Source organism: Trichosurus vulpecula, chromosome 7, assembly GCF_011100635.1.
Source record: "Trichosurus vulpecula isolate mTriVul1 chromosome 7, mTriVul1.pri, whole genome shotgun sequence".
Lineage (NCBI taxonomy): Eukaryota > Metazoa > Chordata > Mammalia > Diprotodontia > Phalangeridae > Trichosurus > Trichosurus vulpecula.
Genome location: NC_050579.1, coordinates 12,142,626 through 12,160,008, shown reverse-complemented (window position 1 = coordinate 12,160,008; position 17,383 = coordinate 12,142,626). Strand labels below are relative to the sequence as shown.

The window sequence follows — 17,383 nt, the reverse complement described above, 5'->3', positions numbered from 1 at the left end:
GGCAGTGTGGCTGGAAACTGGATTGCCATATGGCCAATCAGGTAAAGAGGCTCTTTGCTTGTCTGGTCCTCAGATGACAGACCTTGCCCATGTATGGGGGGCACTTCCAGAACTAATGCTCAGCTGGTATTGCCTTTGAGAACTCAAGGTCGGCCCAGCACTGAGAGGATGCCTCTGGGGAGGAGTAGAGGACACAAAGACATATAAAAGAAAGAGAAAACACTGACTCATGGAAATTGGGTTTCTTAGGATTCTAGGGACTCTTAGATGTCATTAAGACCATTAAGATGCTTGTCTCCATAAGCATCTGTAGAACCATACCATTGGTGCACAGATGCACAGGAACGTCTTGCTTTCTGGTGCCTCACTTGGTGCACACAATCAGAGGGTATCAAATAGGGTCATCTTGTGGCCGCCCTCATAGAGTGATCTCCTGCTATGTTAGCATAAGCATGGTGGACTTCTTGTTGGAAGAGGGACATGAAGGCATGATCTTACTCTGCTGAGCCAGATGCCTTTTACAATAATCGACAAACAGCAAACACAGGAAGATCTTGGTTTCTCTGTTCCCCTTAGTCAATCATGTCACTGTAAAAGTGTGGGCAGCCTCTGTTCCTTTCTCATATTGTTGTCAATACAAAGTGTTCACTACAAATGTACCCCAACATCACAGAGACGAGAAAGATGTATGGGTTGATAATTATCCACATTCTTTTGACTACCTTTTTAAGGTAACAATATAATCTATGGATTTTCCATTCTTTGGCATGTTTTCCTTTTGGAGATGTCTTGGAGAAATACTTAGGGTGGAGTGTCAGATTTTTTTGGTATGTACTTGGTCTCATTGAGCCATTTCCCCCACTCCATTTTTTTGTGCTTTTTCTACTCATTCATCATAGATGAAAATTTAGGGTTGGAATGAACTTCTACCACTGGAGATTCAGATGGATTATTATAAAAATGCTGAGTGATCTGTTTCATTTTCCATCCACTTGTCCTCCTGTCAGCCTTGTCTGGGAATGCTCCTGAAAGGACCTGGTGAAGTTGGGACCTCTCCATACACATACCTTTGCCTCCTTTATTTCTATTGCTTTATGAGGAGGTACTGCTGTTCATGTCCCACCATCATTTGGTGTTTTACAAGTGAGTTTGTATTCTAAACAAGTATTGCCCTCAGATGCCATCTGTCTGTGTGTGCTTAGGAAGTGGGGCACATTCTTGCTGGTGAGGGTAGTTTGTTTCTGGGCACCCTAGTCCTCTTCATTGTGGCAACTTTTTTTTTTACACAAGTTAAACCTTTACAGGAGGTAATTATGATCAAGGTGTGGTAGAAAACATACCCATTGTTACTCCTCTAATCTCTTCCCTTCTCATCTACTTGAGGGCTGAGCCCAGGTTGGGAAAGGAAGCAGATCAGAGTTTCCACCCTCTCAGCCGTGGGGTGAGGCCATGAGTGGCCACTGTGCTTCCACCCTGAGTGAGATAGGGTGACCTAGTCTGAAAAACAGACATATTCTGCATCTGGGGAAGAACCCACCCTTCTTCAGCAGGCACTTTTCTCAATAGTCTTTCACAATAGTGATTTAAAACTTTCTCCCAAATCACCCTTTCACCTACATGCCCTGGGGCAGAGATAAGAAGTGGGATGCTGAAGATGGCACAGGAATGCGTGCCGTGCTTGCTGAGCTCAGGAGGCACCAGATTGACCTGAATAGTCTGGGGTGGGTATTTGTAGTCACCTGGACAGAGGCAATAGTTACAAGGTGTGCTAGGGTGTCCTAGAAGTTCATCTCTCCATGTACCAGCTGTGATCTTCACCAAGACTCTCTTCGAAGCTCATGGGCACCATGATCATTACAGGACATACAGCGAATGGTTTGCACTTCTTAGCCTCTACAGGCTGATGTTCATCATGAAAGCAGCTGGGAGACCAGAATGTTCACCCCTTTTCTGTGGTTAGGAAACTTACGGCCATAGAATGTTGGCGTTTGGAGGCTCATAGGGGTTATCTGTTCCAACTCCCTTCTTTTTCAGATGTGGAAACAAAAGCCTGGGGAGATTAAATGACTTGTCACCATGTCATAGAGGACAGAGCCCAGCCTGGAATTCTAAACTTCTACCTCCCAGTTCAGCAAAGCAGAGATCATAGGAATCTTAGAGGCTGGCTGGTCTACCTGCTGCATTTTTATTCACCTTTCTTACATTTCTGTTGTTGCAACAGTCTTTGCAAGTCAAACAATCTGCTCCATCTAGGCTTTTTTTTCTTCAAAAACAATGCTTCCAATGCATCTATTTTACTGAATTGATTATCTTTTTTCAGTGATGATTAGGCTTAGGTTTATAAATTATGTCATTTTGGGTTGCATCTTGAGTTCCTTTGCTTTTTGGAATATATTATTCTATTTTCTTTTGAGGTTTCTGGTGAATGCTGAGTAGTCTTGTGCTATTCTAATTTTCTTTTCTTTATATTGGAAGATTTTTCTCCTGGTCACTTGTAGAATGTATTCTTTGTCATTGAAATCATTAAATTTAACCACCATGTGTCTTGGAGCTTAAAACAGAACATTTTCCCCTTCAGGCTTCAATTGGTGCTTTTTTCTGTATTCAGAAGTTCGGGGTCGTTTTGTTACATTATTTCTTGCAGTATGGTATTTAGGTTTTTGACATGTCATGTTCTAAGAGGACTAGGGCTGTTAAGCTGTCTCCATACAACTTGTCTTCAGGGTCAGTGTATTTTGCTGGCCTAGAGAGATCTTATTTTCTTTTAATATTATTGCTTTTTGTTTCTCTTCTTTCAGATTGTTCTTCACGTCAATATATTTTATTCCTGTTGTTCTCTATTTCGCCTCTTTGGAGGCACTTGCCACAATGGATTCAAGTTCTTCTATTCTCCTAATTATTTCTGTTGTGCAGACCATTTGTTCTTACCTAAGGTTCATTTCTTCTCTTGAGGTTAGGGCTATGGTTGATTGATTCAAGAGACAATTTAGTTGTCCCTTGAACTACTTTGGAACATCCTGTTAAGGTTCAATGCTTTCTTGGGAATCCATAGGGTTCTGTGTTTCATCAATCGAAGAATCACTTTCCTTTCTTACAATATTTATTTAGAGACATTTGCAATCTTTTAGTTATCTTGGTATGTATCTTCCCTTCTGATTTTAGCATCTTCCATGTTGATTTATCTACACGTGCTCTAGGTTTTTGACAGGGTTTTTATTCCTCTAAAATTCTTTGGTGGATTTAGCCTTTTCCTTTTATATTCTTCCCATATTTCCTTTTTAGGGTAAGTCTACCCCTGGGGCTGGACCTCCAAGCTATTGTGGCCTCCTCCCATGTTAGGGAGCCCACTTTTCATCAATCTCAGTCCCTGCCTGCCCTCAGTGACTTCTAGGGGGATTAAAATAGCCTTGGTTGGGTGTCCTTCTACATGCTGGCCCACTGCCTTATTTGCATTCTTTAGTTCTCTGACTGGGCTAGGTGGGTGGTTGCTGTATCTGAAGGGTTGTGGGGGGGTGTAAAATGGCATCCTATGCATAGTTTCTGCCACTTTGGGACTCACTAACTTGGGGGCTATCCCAGGCAGAATTTGGTCCTGCCCTCCCATATTTCTTCCATCTGTAGCTGGCAGAGTTCAGATCCACTGTGTGTTTCAACAGAATTATGGAGTAAGGGCAGGGCCACTGTGTGCCAGCACAATCTGTAGCAGCAGAAAGATTCCTGAGTGGGTCCCAGAGCACAAGCTGATGGGTTGATCTGTGCATACTTCTAGATCAATGGCACCAGAGGGAGTGGGATGTTCTTCAGTGTGAGTTCCTGAGGCTGTTACTTCATTGACAGCTGTAATTGCTGGACCTCTGGGACCTAATGCCTCTTGGGGTTTGGCATTTCCTTTTTTTTTCCTTTTTCTTTTTGAGACTTACTAGGGACTAGAGGAAATATTGAGTCTTCCATCTTGTTGGTCATGTTGGGTCCATTGTAACATCCTGACAGAACTTAGCAACGGGCTCTGATGCTGCTCCTCAGAGAGGCTGCATGTTCACCTCATGCTTCCCTTTGCTTTCCTCCTTAGGGAGAAGAGGCTCCAGCCGGTGAGCTGCCTGGCCCGCTTCCGTGCCTTCTTCACTGCGCCCGTGGTCATCTTCCACCTCAACATCCTCTCCTACTTCACCTTCCTCTGGCTCTTTGCTTACGTACTCATGATCGATTTCCAGCCCACGCCATCTTGGAGAGAGTACGTCATCTACTTCTGGCTTTTCTCACTTGTGTGTGAGGAGACACGGCAGGTATTGTACGTAAGCCCCCAGCTCTGGGTCCCAGCCCTCCCCACAGATGGCCATGGCTTTTATCCTTTGTCCTTACACCCTGAGCCCCATCTGGTTTCTGTAAAGTAGCTGACCCAGGTAGTCTTCCAGACAAGTCTTCTCTCGGTCAGTGTTTTCCTTCTGGGGGAATTCTTACCCTCACCCTCTACCTCTTCATTCCATGGAGCCATATCGGACACCATATAAGACCCAAGAAGTGCTGGGAAGTGGACCAGTATCCCATTGTTGTAATCAAATCATCATTGTAGACTGCTAGAGCCGGAAGCAACCTCCGGTCATCTTCCTCTTCTCTCTGCCCCATTACATGAAACTGAGACCCAAAAAAGGTGATGACTTGCCCGTGATCAGTAAGAATTTGAGAGTCCAGCACCTGAGGCAGAGTGGAAAATTGACCTTCTTTTTCTTGAATTAAAGACTCAAGGGGAGCAAAATGCATGTCATAGAATCAAGAAATACAGGGAAATACAGCTTTTGCTGATGCGTCAATGGTTCAGCCATGAGCTTGTTGGCTTAGAAAGGCCAAAGAGGATCGAGAAAGGCTAGAGTCTGAGCAGGAATGCCCTCCAATGAGCGAGTTATGTTGGGCACTAGATGTGTGTACTCCTTTAGTAAGAACTGGGCCCCTGCCCAGCAGTCACACAGAGACCATTCCATATTTACTTTTGAGCCCTACTGCCCCTCCTCTGTGTCCCCTCCAAGGCTAGGCACTACCTCTGACCAGTCCTGCTGAAGAATTGAGGGAACCCTTGATGTGTTTTGTTTAGTAATGAGGGCTGATGAAAGGCATCCATGGGTGCCCCGGCCTAGGTCTGTTCCAACTGAGTCAAAGCTGGTCACCCTAAATTTGCCCTCAGGATGGTTGCATCATATTTAATCCTGGGTCTCACAGTACCTATACTTGGTGCTCCAGGCATGGTTGTGGCCTGAATCACAGCACAGAGAGTGCTCAAGCCTTGGGCACCTGCCTGAGGCTGCCCTCCCTTCTCTCCAGACCCTGTTCCCAGGTGGGAGCACCCGGTGCCCAGAGTTGCTTTTGGCCCTTTGCTCATGCTGTGTTTCTCTTCAAGCTTTTCTACGACCCGGATGGCTTTGGGCTCCTGAAGATGGCCTCTTTGTACTTCAATGACTTCTGGAACAAGCTTGATGTTGGTGCCATCCTCATCTTCATAGCTGGGCTCACATGCAGGCAAGTGCCTGAGATTCCACTCAGGTCTAGTCTTAGTCTATCTGTGATCTTGTCTCCTCACCTCCCCCTTACCATGAATCTCCCCCACCATGCATCCCCTCCCCCACTCAGGAACAAAAATGCTGAGAGTTCATTTGTTTTTAAATTTTTGATCTCCAGTTGATAAGTGTCAAACAAAATGAACGTTGCCATGTAATAACCGGGTCAGAGATGAGATTGCACGGCAAGCTGCAGATGTCTCTCTTGTGGACAGCTTGCTTTTCCCCTTTAAGGGTATAATGACCTCACCCTGTAACTTTTAAAGCTGCCCTGGCTGTCTGTGACTTCTGTCCTTCCTCCTGTTCTCTTGCCCCTCTTTCCTTTTTCATTTCATTCGGGAACTCAACCACTGGCCCCCCCTTCTCCCTCCGACTTCCCAAACCTCACTCAAATTAAAGCAAAAACAAAAACCTTGTAATAAATATATACAGTCAAGTTAAATAAATTCCCACATTGGCTGAATTCAAAAATGCATGTCTCATTCTGCACCCTGAGCCCCCCACCTCTCTTTCAGAAGGCAGATGGGTGGCATGTTTCATTATCAGCCTCTGGAGCTGTTGCGGTTCAGTTTTGTCTGACTCACTATGACCCCATTCAGGGTTTTCTTGGCAAAGACGCTGGAGTGGTTTGCCGCTTCCTTCTTTGGCTCATTTTACAGATGAGGAAACTGAGGCAAAGAGAGTTAAGCAGTTTCACAGGGCCACCCAGCTAGTAAATATCAGAGGATGGTTTTGAGCTCAGGAAGATGAGCTTTCCTCACTCCAGGCCTGGTGCTCTGTGCACTATGGCGCCCCCTACCTGTCCTCCCGGAGTGCTGGTTAGTTATTGTACTAGTCTGAGTCCAATGTTGTTGGTTTGCTTTTGTCCAAGTGTTGATTTGTTTTTTTTTTAACTTTTATTTCTTCAGTGAACAAACATCTACTTTTTTCCCTATTATCTGCCCCCATTTGAAAAACAAAACCAAACACCAACATTTTTATAACAATTATGCATAGTCAAACAAAATAATTTTTCCCCATTTCCTGTGTTCAAAAATGTGTTTCTCCTTCTGTAACTTGAGTCCTCCACTTCAGTCAGGAGGTGGGAAGGAGGCTTTATCATCCGGCCTCTGGAAATGTGGTTGGTCATTGCATTAATCAGACTTCTTAAGTCTGTACTGTTAGTTTTATAGAAATTGTTCTCTGTGTTTTATTTAATTCACTTCCCATCAGTCCATACAAATCTTCCCAGGCTTCTCTGAAACTGTCCCTTTAGTGACTTCTTACGGCACAACAGTGTTCTATCACATTCACATTCAGCCAGTGGAGTACCAGTAAATATATGGGCCCCTTTCCTCTGTCTTTGATCTCTTTGGGGCAGAGTCCAGTGCCATCACAGCTGAGTAACTGTGGGGTTATAGCTCCAAATTGTTCTCCCCAAAGCTCTGCCAACAGGGCATGCATATTCCTGCTTCCTCATGGCCTCTTCAGCATTTGTCATTTTTGTTTGGATGGTCGTGAGGTAGAAACCTGGAATTGTCTTAATTTGCATTTCTCTAATTATTAATGTTTTGGAGCATTTTAAATTGTATTATCAATTATATTGATAGTTTGGGTTTTTCTTTTAAAAACTGCCAATATCCCTATCCTTTGGGGGAATGGCTTTTATTCTTGTAAATTTTAATCAGTTCCCTATATATCTTGTTTCTATGGTGTGAATTGTCATGTGGTGTGACCCAGACCTAATACCTGGCAGACTGGTTTTGGTTAGGTAGTGAGTTCTTGCCCCAGGTATTTGTTAATTTGGGTAGGAATCATTGCTCCTCCATTATCCCTGGACTCTGGGCTGTCTGCCGTTTGGTTTCTGTGGCTTCTCAACAAAGACCTTTTTCATCTTTCAGATTATTAGCACCTTTGCTGGAGTGAAAAGCCCAGAAATGCAGAGCCCAGATTGGCTGACTTCCCTGCTAGCCAGGGTTGCAACGAGCTGTATTAATCTCCTTATTGAGAATAATGACCCCACCTGTGTGTGTTGGGGGGGGGTGGCTGGAGCTCACAGGAGCTGGGTCAGAGGTAGTCTGGCTTGAAGTCAAACCCCTGGCCCTGCTGCCTGGGCATCCAGGAGGCCAGAGGAATCTGCTGCACTCCCTTTAAAGCACAATATAAAACTCCTATCATTGTTATCATCCTCTTAGACATCCTCACCCTCATCTTTTTTTCCCCTCCTTTTCCTCCCTCTCCTTCCTATTCATCTTCTTCCTCCTCCAGACCACATACCCTCACTTGTCTTCTGGAGCAGGTTCTGCTCTGTGACCAAACATGTGCTTTGGGGGATGGAGGGTGGCCTTTGGTCCTGGCTCTCCAGGTGGTTTGAGGTGGCCCAGAACGCTCTGACCTCTGGTCTCCATAGCTTGTTTGGGCCTTGGGGGATCCCCTCCCACCAGACAAAAAGCTGCCAAGCTTCTCTCCCTTGAAATGTCTTTCACTGGCCTGTGGGAAGTCCCAGGTTCCCTCATTTCTGACTCCCCCGTGTGCTGACCAGGTTGATCCCAGCGACCCTGTACCCAGGAAGGATCATACTGTCTCTGGATTTCATTATGTTCTGTCTGAGACTGATGCACATTTTCACGGTCAGCAAAACTCTGGGGCCCAAGATCATCATTGTGAAGAGAATGGTGAGCACCTGCATGTGAGCCCACCGTGGAGGGGGAAGGAGCACAATGGCATATGCAGGGAGGATAGGGCCAGAGGGCCTCCTTGCTTGGGCACCTGCCCCCAAACCAGTCTGCTTGGTGGCAAGCTCACCAAGGAGGCAGAGGTTTGGGAGGCAGCTGCCCCTCATTTGAGAGTGGGGGGGGGGGCGGCAGGGGGGGGGAGATTTGTTTGAGGCCACACAGCAAGGCTGTGGTAGATCTGGAACTCAGTCCCAGTATTCAGTCTGGTGTCCCCCCACTCCATGTGGACTCAGACAATGACCCTGGGGGAGTGGACATTCCTGAAGAATTTGGGCAGAAGGTCCATCCCCTGACCCCGAGGAGCCCTTGGTCTACCTGCACGCCCAGGGAGGGTAGCTGTGGATCTGTGCTTGTGATCACCACATAGGCTCGGAGTGGTCTGGGCCATGCTGGTGTGGGTGCTGTGGCCAGGGCTCTAGAGATGACAGGAAAATGTAGGATGAAGCCACAGGTGGGGAGGCCCCAGACCATATCCATCAGAGGCTCTAACCCTGTTGTTGCAGATGAAGGACGTCTTCTTCTTCCTCTTCTTGTTGGCTGTTTGGGTTGTGTCCTTTGGGGTCGCGAAGCAGGCCATCCTGATCCATAACGAGAGCCGGGTGGACTGGATCTTCCGAGGGGTGGTTTACCATTCCTACCTAACCATCTTTGGGCAGATCCCAACCTACATCGATGGTACCAGATTCAGATGCTCCCCTTGTTTGTGATTCTGTGCCAAATGCAGTCCAGGGCACCACGGTGCCCAGAGTGCTGTCTTTGTTCAGGAAGACCTGAGCTCAAATCCTGTCTCAGACACTTATTAGCTGTGAGACCCTGGGAGTCACTTGCCTAACCTTTGTTTGCCCCAGTTTCCTCATATGTAAAATGGGGATAACAACAGAACCCCCCCCCCCCCAGGGTGGCTGTGAGGATCAGATGGGGTACCATGTGCGAAACTCTTAGCACAGTGCCCCACATAGTAGGTGCTTCATAAACGCTGTCCACAGTGCTGCCCCCCCACTGCAGCTTCTGGGTTGTTCTATACTCTGCCTTGCGCAGGGAGATCAGTTTTGAGGGGGAGATATCAGGATTTTGGTTTCTTCTGTGGACAGGTGAATTTTTGGAAGTGAGCAGGAATGTAGATCAGGGAGGGGCTCTTCCCCTTTCCTCAGGTGACCCCTTTGGCCGTCAGCTGCTGATGCCCATGGCTGAGCCCCCACTGAGAATCACAGTTTTACACCATAAGATAAAATACAGAAGGTCACGGAGAAAACAAGTTACCGAGATAGGAAAGAAACCAGCCCCTTCAGCCAAGCCCAGGCGAAGGGCTCCTGGCCCCGCCTCTTGCCCCTCCTCCTTTTCTTGCCCCTGGGGGCTCTGGGCCTGTGGGGTGCTCCCAGTGTGGAAGCTCGCTCTCTGAATGCGGTTCTGCCCTGCCTCAAAGGACCCAGAGAGGTGAATGGGCCTCCCCACAGCTTTCTGGCTCGACGGCGGGTTAGGATGTTTGACTTTGGCAGCTCCCGCTCTCATTGACCACTGACTCCGCTCGGCTCTGTCCTCAGGGGTGAACTTCAATCCGGAGCAGTGCAGCCCCAATGGAACGGACCCCTACAAGCCCAAGTGTCCTGAGAGCAGCGAGGTCAGCAACAAGCCTGTGTTCCCCGAGTGGCTGACGGTCATCCTGCTCTGTCTCTATCTGCTCTTCACCAACATCCTGCTCCTTAACCTACTCATCGCCATGTTCAAGTGAGCCCCGGCCGGCCGCTGTCCCTACCCCACGGATCTGGGGGCGGTGAAGGGGAGGAGCAGCATGGGTGGGTCTGGGTGAGACACATGGAAGGGGGCGTGTGCGAGCTAGAGCAAAGGGTGCTGGGCTGGGAGCCGGGGCACCTGGCGGCGGTGCCCGGGAGCCCCACTCCGCCTTGAAGGAGCCTGGGTAGCCATGGCCGGGACATGTCCCCTCTCGGGGCTTCAGTTTCGGGACCCTTGCGGCCTGACCTGGCGGTGTCCGGCGGCCGTGGAATGAAGAGGTCAGAGGGGGTCGCGGGGCTGTGGGTCACCGGCTGCTCCCCTCCCCCCGCCCCAGCTACACGTTCCAGCAGGTCCAGGAGCACACGGACCAGATCTGGAAGTTCCAGCGGCACGACCTGATCGAGGAATATCACGGACGGCCCCCGGCGCCCCCACCCTTCATCTTATTCAACCACCTGCAGCTGTTTGTCAAGAGAGTCATCCTGGGCAAGCCCGCCAAGAGGCACAAGCAGCTGAGTAAGTGCGCAGAAGCGCGCTCGAGGACGCAGCCAGCACGAGGCATCGCGCAGGAACGTGCACGTGCATAATGCAGGCGCGTATGTCCACGCGTGCTCACACCCACAGACATGCCTGTGCCTGCCACACTGGCCGTCGTCCACGCCACGGGGAGGGGCCGCCCTCTGAGGGACGGGACAAAGGCTCTGGCCCGTGGGTCCAAGAGGGCTCAGAAATGGTGCTCCCTCCTCCTCCTCTCTCTTGCACCTGCCGGTGGGCTGGACAATCAGGCAGACAGAAGGGCAGAGCAGCCTTGGCGTTGGGTCTAGGAGTCATGTCCTGATGGCCAGTCCAGGCAGGGGTCCCCTCCCTGCCTCTTCCCCATCCTCACCCTCCCAGGCGGGGAGCCCTGGCTGCAGAAAGCATGCAGTCTACTGGGGAGAAAACACGGATGTAGACTCACAAAGGCGAGGTCACCCCGTTGAAGAGGGAGATATGGGGGGGGAGCTTCCGGGGAAGGTGGCCCTGGGAGGAGCCTTCAAGGAAGGGAGGGAGTCTAAGAGAAGGAGGGGAGCAGGGGAGCATCCCAACCATGGAGAGGTCTGTGCACAGACACCTACATAGGCAAGAGGTAGAATGTTGTGTGTGAGGGACAGCAAGCAGGCCAGGAGGGGGAGAGAGAGAGAGAGAGAGAGAGAGAGAGAGAGAGAGAGAGAGAGAGAGAGAGAGAGAGAGAGAGAGAGAGTGGGAGAGAACGAACCTGGAATAGGATCAGGGGGCAGGGCTGTGAAGGGCAGACTGTGTTTGATTCTGGAAGTAGTAGAGAGCCACAGCAGTTAATGGAGTGGGGGAGTGATGGGGTCCAACCTAAACAGGAGGAAATCATGTGGACAACTGACTGGAGGGTGGACTGGACTGGGGAGATATTGGAAGCAGGGAGAGTTAGGGTTAGTGGTGTTCTATCATGGTATTCTGGAGGAAAGACAGGCCTGTCAGTGAGTCAGGCAACAAGCTTTTATTTGGTCTTATGTGCCCAGCGCAGTGCTAAGCACTGGGGATACAAAGAAAGAGAAAAGCCAGTCCCTGCTGTCACAGAGCTTCCAGTCTAATGGGGAGACAACATATAAAAAGAAGGTGAAGGGGATGAGCTGGGGGAGAGAGGAGGTGGTTTGCATTGCACCTCTCCTTAAGTGAAGGACCTGGGAGCTCTCCCACATCTCCCATCGAAAGGTCCCTCCTCCCTTCTCCCTTTTCTTCCCAGGGGGTTCGGGTTACCCCTTAACCAATGGCTGGAGCCCAGGTCCTGCCCCCTGAGGACGTGGGGAGAATGCTAGCTGTGTGAGGGAAGCTCAGGCTGAGATTTCCTGGAGTAGGCACCTGCAGTGGGCAATGAAAGCATCTGGGCTCTGGGAAGCCAGTGGGGCAGCCCCAGCAAGGGAGGAGCTGAGGGGAAGGGCCCTTTGCTGAACCTGACTGGGCATGTGTGGTTGGCAGTTTGGGTGCCAGAGCTTTTCAGGTTTGGGCTGAATCCTCTAGGATTCCCACTCCCCCACCCCCATGTCTTTTTAAATTTTAGCTTCCCAGGCCTCTAGGCTCTCTCTTGCCTCATTGTTGGTGGGAAGACACCTCCTTGTCTGCAAGCTTGGTTCTCAGTGATCCCTTCCCCTAGAGGGCAGGGCCTGGGTCTTTTGGGCCAGGGTCCCCAGCCTGAGCACAGTGCCAGGCCCACAAGAGGCCTGTTGGGCTTGTACTGAACCAAGCCTGGCTCCCTTGTGGACTCTCACCCCACTTTCTTGTCTGGACCCTGGTGCTGTGAGGACAGGCAGCTGGTAGGGCTGCTCCAGGGTCCTGGACACTTCTCAGATGGGAGCTGATCTCTGTGCATGGTCCCTCTCCCTTCTTCCCCAGTTCCTGGGCTGCATGACCCACCAGCCAGACCCTGGTGGGGCTGCCATGGGGTGCATGGGCATATCCCAGGCCTTTGGAAGTGCTGGTTTCTCCTTCTTTGCCTCCTTCCCAACAGAGAAGAAGCTGGAGAAGAATGAGGAGGCCACTCTGCTCTCCTGGGAGATCTACCTAAAGGAAAACTATCTGCAGAGTCAGCAGTACCAGCTCAAGCAAAGGACGGACCAGAAGATCGAGGACATGGGCAATAAGTAAGATCAGACGCTGAGCAGGGAGCAGGCAGGTGGCAGAGGCAGCCTGGCCAAGGGTCACTGGGTGCTGGGTCCTGAGGAATGCCAGGCGGGGAGGTTGGCACTGGGGGTCACCAGGGTGCTAGCCTCTGAGCAGGGCTGCCAGGCAGGCAGGTTGGCACTGAGGGTCAGCAGGGTGCCAGCCCCTGAGCAGGGGTGCCAGGCAAGGAGGTTGGCAGGCTGAGAGTCACCAGGGTCCAATGGCACAGAAAAGAAAGGCCCTCTGGGGTTTCCCACACCTTTTATTGAGAGCCTGGCATATTCCTGGCAGCCTGGAAAGGAAAGGAAGGCCCAGTACCTGCTCTCTAAGAGCTGAGGATTCCCATGGGCAGATGGACACAGGATGCTTGTCTCAAGTGGGCATGGGACATGGCAAGTGGGGCTGGAGATGAGGGAGGAAGGCAGGGCTGGATCTTGGCCTTGTGTCCAGAGAATGGGCTTGAGGGGGTAATACATCCCCTCTCAAGGCCCTCTCCCAGAGAGCTGTCCCTTGGAACAAAGCAGAAACAAAGTGGGGAAAGGTTCAACAAAACTAACCAAGTGTCGGCCAGGTCTGGCGTTCAATGCCGTGTTTGGCCCCTGTGGTCCCTGACCTCTGCAAAGAAGAGAGGAGAGGCTCCTCCTCTCTCTTCTCTGGGGCAAAGCATGGCTCCTTCAGACCCTGCACTCTCTTCTTCATACTCCTCATTTGTTTAGTCAGCTCCAGGAACATGTTTTAGAGGAGGGAAGGACAGAGCAGCTTGAGAGGTTCTGGGGTCAGTGGAGACTGACAGACCCAAGAAATGAGAGGGAGGAACAAGGACTGGGAGGGCGTGGCAAGCGAGGCCACAGTGGAGTCCTGCGGAGGGAGGGGAGGCCACAGTGGGGCTGTGGGGAGGGAGGGGAGGCCACAGCAGAGTCCTGGGGAGGAAGTGGGTCCTCCCGACATGGGCGGGTCACCTGCCTGACCATACGAGGGCTCCAGAGCCACCTGTGCCATGTGCTCGCCCAGCACCTGCCCTCTCTGAGGGAGGGGGTGCGTGCTCTGTCTCAGGATTGACATCATGATGGACCTGCTGGACCTGGATCACCTGAAAAGGATGGGCTCTGTGGAGCAGCGCCTGGGGTACCTGGAAGAGCAGGTGAGCCAGGACCCTCTGAGGCAGGAGCAGGCGGCCTCAACTTTTTCTGGGACACACGGGGCATTGGTTCAGCCATGAGACCCCGTGGGCACAAGGACAGGGAGTTCTGGCCTGGGGCAGAGAGGGGATCAGGGGTGGGCTTGGAAGGTCCCTGAGCAACAGGACTCAAGGAGGGGACTCGTCCCCTCCCCCCAGCCCCTCTGGAGCTGAGCCCTGCCTACGCCCTGGCAGTGAGGTATTGTGCTGCCCACCTTAGGGACGCAGGTGCTCCCAGCTTGTCCTGGGTCATCCTCCTTTGCTGCCCCTGATGCTGGGGAGTCCCTCTGAACAATGGCTTTCCTGAATCTCCTCAGCATCTCCCCTGGCTGCCTCGCATGGGCCATTCTGAGAAGGGGCTAGTGCCCAACTGTGCTCACTGAGAAGGAAGCCTGAGCTCCTCATTCTGCTGGTGCTGTGGCTGTGGTGGGCAGGAGGGGGGAAGTTGGAGACTGATCTCTACCCTCAGTCAGAAGGGGAAGCACAGAGCACAATGAGCGTGTGTGTGTGTGTGTGTGTGTGTGTGTGTGTGTGTGTGTGTGTTGGCTAGGGTGAGGACAGGCAGCTTCATCCAGGGCACCTACCTCCTGGAATGTTTTTCCTTCATAGCTTCCTCATTTTGGCTCAGTAAACATGCATTATGCACCTACTGTGTGCCAGGTGCTGTGCTAATCTCCTAGCTGGAGCTGGCAGGAGCCCAGGCATCCTCCATCTCACTGCCTCAGGCATCTGGGGTCACAGCTCTGTGGCTTAGGCAGGACTCGAGGGTGGGCGGTGGGGGCATGCTGAAGTGCTCACTATGCACCAGCCATCCTGTGGAGACAGAGATAAGGCCTTGCCCTCAAGGGACTTACATTCTACTTAGAGAAGGCAGCCGGGACCATAGATAAGCGAAGGACATAAGCCAGATCAGCCCCTCCAATGTTGGGGCACGGGAGGGAGGTGGGATCAGTGGGAGAATTCAGGAAGTACCAGGAAGGCTGAGCCAGAGGGGATACATGGAGGGATGCTGTATACAGGTAATATCAAGGCCCATTGGCTGGAGCATAGAATGGATGAGGAGGGCGCACTGTCAGCTTGGGAAAGGCCTCCCTCATTTTTGAGGCTGGACCCTCTCTGGTCCTACCCCTGCCCCCACTTTAGGGCAGACACAGACACTATGCTGGAGGGACCATGGGCCTCATCCAGAGTGTGATTTTTCAGTGACACCGTTGGCCACCAGGTGACCCCTGCACCTGGCTGACCCACCTTGGGAGGGACTCAGTCACCCTTGGTTGGATTTGGAGGTGACCCTCCTGACTTGTTCCTCTGGGGCTCCAAATGTCCTTGAGGCCTGTTCTGTCTGCCTTGTACTCTTCTCTGGGTTTGGGGGGAGAAGGGGTGCTGAGGGACATGTGCCAGCCACTTCCAGGCCCAGAAAGTGCTGTCTTGAGTCATGTTTCTTGAGGAGCTCCAAAGGTCTGGTGAGGTACCCATGTTGTGGATCTGTGGGGCCTTCACTGGGGCTGACAGGAGAGGTGGCTGTGGGCCCTCAGACCTGGGCCCCAGCTCTCAGGGATAGTTGAGCTAATGTCTTGGGGCAGTGGTCAGCCTTAGTCAGGAACAGGACTGAATTGACCCAGTGCTGTCCCCAAGGCTCAGACCATCCCAATGGGGCCTGCTGGTGCCTGGGAGGAGGCGCGGAGGAGGCCCTTCACCCAGGCTGCCTGGTATGTTTTGGTCAGATGTTCCAGTCAACCAAGGCCCTGACCTGGATCATCCGGGCACTGAGGGACAATGGTTTTGGCTCCGAGGAGGACGTGCCCGTCTTGGGTAAGTCTTGTGGGCAACGTGCCCAAATGTACACTGGGAATGGGCATGGGGACAGAATTTGAACTCTGGTCCCCTGCTCCAGAGTCAGCTCTCTCCCTACTTCACTGATAGTCTAATGAGGGTGCAATGGAGATCAGTGCCCAAGGTCTCCCACCCTGGCGGGGGCAGGGAAGAGCTCTGGTCTGGCCACCTGGAAGCCGGCCCAGTTTCACGCTTACTAGCTGAAAGATTATGGAAGTGGCACCTGGCCTCAGTTTCCTTATTTGTAAAGTAGGAATAATAATAGCCGCCCCCTCCCGGGGTTGTCGTGAGAATCAAATGAGGTCATATTTGTGCAGCACTTTATAGACCTTAAATGCTGTCTAAATGCTCACTGTGATTATGGGCCGGCAGAGGCGGGGATGGGGCAGAAGTTCTGGAAGATTGGGGACAGTTTGTGAGCCCTGGGGGCTCAGAGTTAGGGTGAGGTGACAGGAGGCAGAGTGTGTCCCCCGGAAGGAAGGAAGGCTCCAGGACAAAGAACAGTTAGGAGTGGAGGTGAAGACATGTTCTGAGAGTGTGCGTGTGTATGTGTGTGTGTGTGTGTGTGTATGTGTGTGTGTGTGTGTGTGTGTGTGTGTATGTAGCAAGGAATGATGGGAGGACCTGACCTAAGGGGGTGAGGCCTCCAGAGTCCTGGGCGGGGGACTCCTGAGACATCTGCCTGCACTCTCCCTCCATCCCCGCAGTGTCCAGGAAGATGCCAGAAGGGAAGGAGTATGACCCAGGGGACAAACAGGAAGACACAGAGGACTTGTACCATGTGAATGCCCGCCATCTCCTGTACCCCAATTCCACCGTCATGCGCTTCCCAGTGCCCAACGAGAAGGTGCCCTGGGAGGTAAGGGCCTCAGGGCAGAGTGGGCAGAGGCCACCTCAGTGCCCGCCATCCAAGGGAGCTGGGGGTAAATGGCCCAGACAAGATGCCAGCCTTTGGGTCTGGTGAGAGCATTGGTTGAAAGAGGTTTCTTCACAGCAGGAATTCCATATCTATGATCCTCCCTTTTACACGGCGGAGAGGAAGGAGAAAGCCACATCAGACCCTGTGGGAAAGTGAGTCAGCTGGCAATGAGCTTCCTGCGCTCTGCGGGATGCCAGGCCTCCAGATGGAGAGGGGGCACAGGGATGGACACAGGAAGGCAGGGTGGGGGCGGGGCTGGAGTATGCCAATGGTCCTGTGGGGAGGAGGCGGGTCACCCAGAGGGCTGGGGCCAACCCTGGGATTCTGGTCCTACTACCACGACTGGCCCAGGGTGTCCAGGGTGGGTGATCACTCCTGGCTCTATCAGGCCAGCTTGGAGTCCTCCGTCCTCCAGGGAGCTAAAGCCATCTTGGGAAATGGGGCTTCCCCTCCTGGCCATCCCTGCTCCGCCCTGCTGGGAGGCCCCGCCCCAAGAGCCCCCAGGCCCTGCCTCTTCTCTGTCTTTCAGTTCTCTGGAGTCTCTGTCTAGAATCAATTATAACACCATGGACGGGCTGATCAACAGGCAGAGTTTCCACGGACCTTACATGGTGCAGGATGGGCTCTCGCTGTGAGTCACCTTGGATTTCTTGCACTCTGGCCCTCAAGCGCAGGCACAGCCACAGCGCCCCCCCCCCCCCGCCTCCCCCCGCCCCGCGGCCCTCGCTCTCCAGCGGGTGATGCCACCTTCTGAAAAGGTAGCAGCTCTGATTTCATTTGAGCAGGGAACTCT

The 17,383-nt window shown here is 51.9% G+C and overlaps 1 protein-coding gene across 1 annotated transcript in view; it reads left to right on the top strand.

Annotated features, from left to right (window-relative positions):
- Positions 1 to 17,383, top strand: part of TRPM2 (transient receptor potential cation channel subfamily M member 2) — a 45,150-nt gene that overhangs the window by 21,604 nt on the left and 6,163 nt on the right. The window contains exons 16-27 of the mRNA XM_036769327.1: positions 4,070 to 4,283; positions 5,390 to 5,508; positions 8,068 to 8,200; positions 8,764 to 8,935; positions 9,802 to 9,985; positions 10,326 to 10,507; positions 12,510 to 12,642; positions 13,715 to 13,802; positions 15,563 to 15,650; positions 16,379 to 16,530; positions 16,666 to 16,742; positions 17,120 to 17,221. Coding sequence (XP_036625222.1) covers positions 4,070 to 4,283; positions 5,390 to 5,508; positions 8,068 to 8,200; positions 8,764 to 8,935; positions 9,802 to 9,985; positions 10,326 to 10,507; positions 12,510 to 12,642; positions 13,715 to 13,802; positions 15,563 to 15,650; positions 16,379 to 16,530; positions 16,666 to 16,742; positions 17,120 to 17,221 — 1,644 coding nt within the window. The remainder of the gene's footprint in view (positions 1 to 4,069; positions 4,284 to 5,389; positions 5,509 to 8,067; positions 8,201 to 8,763; positions 8,936 to 9,801; positions 9,986 to 10,325; positions 10,508 to 12,509; positions 12,643 to 13,714; positions 13,803 to 15,562; positions 15,651 to 16,378; positions 16,531 to 16,665; positions 16,743 to 17,119; positions 17,222 to 17,383) is intronic.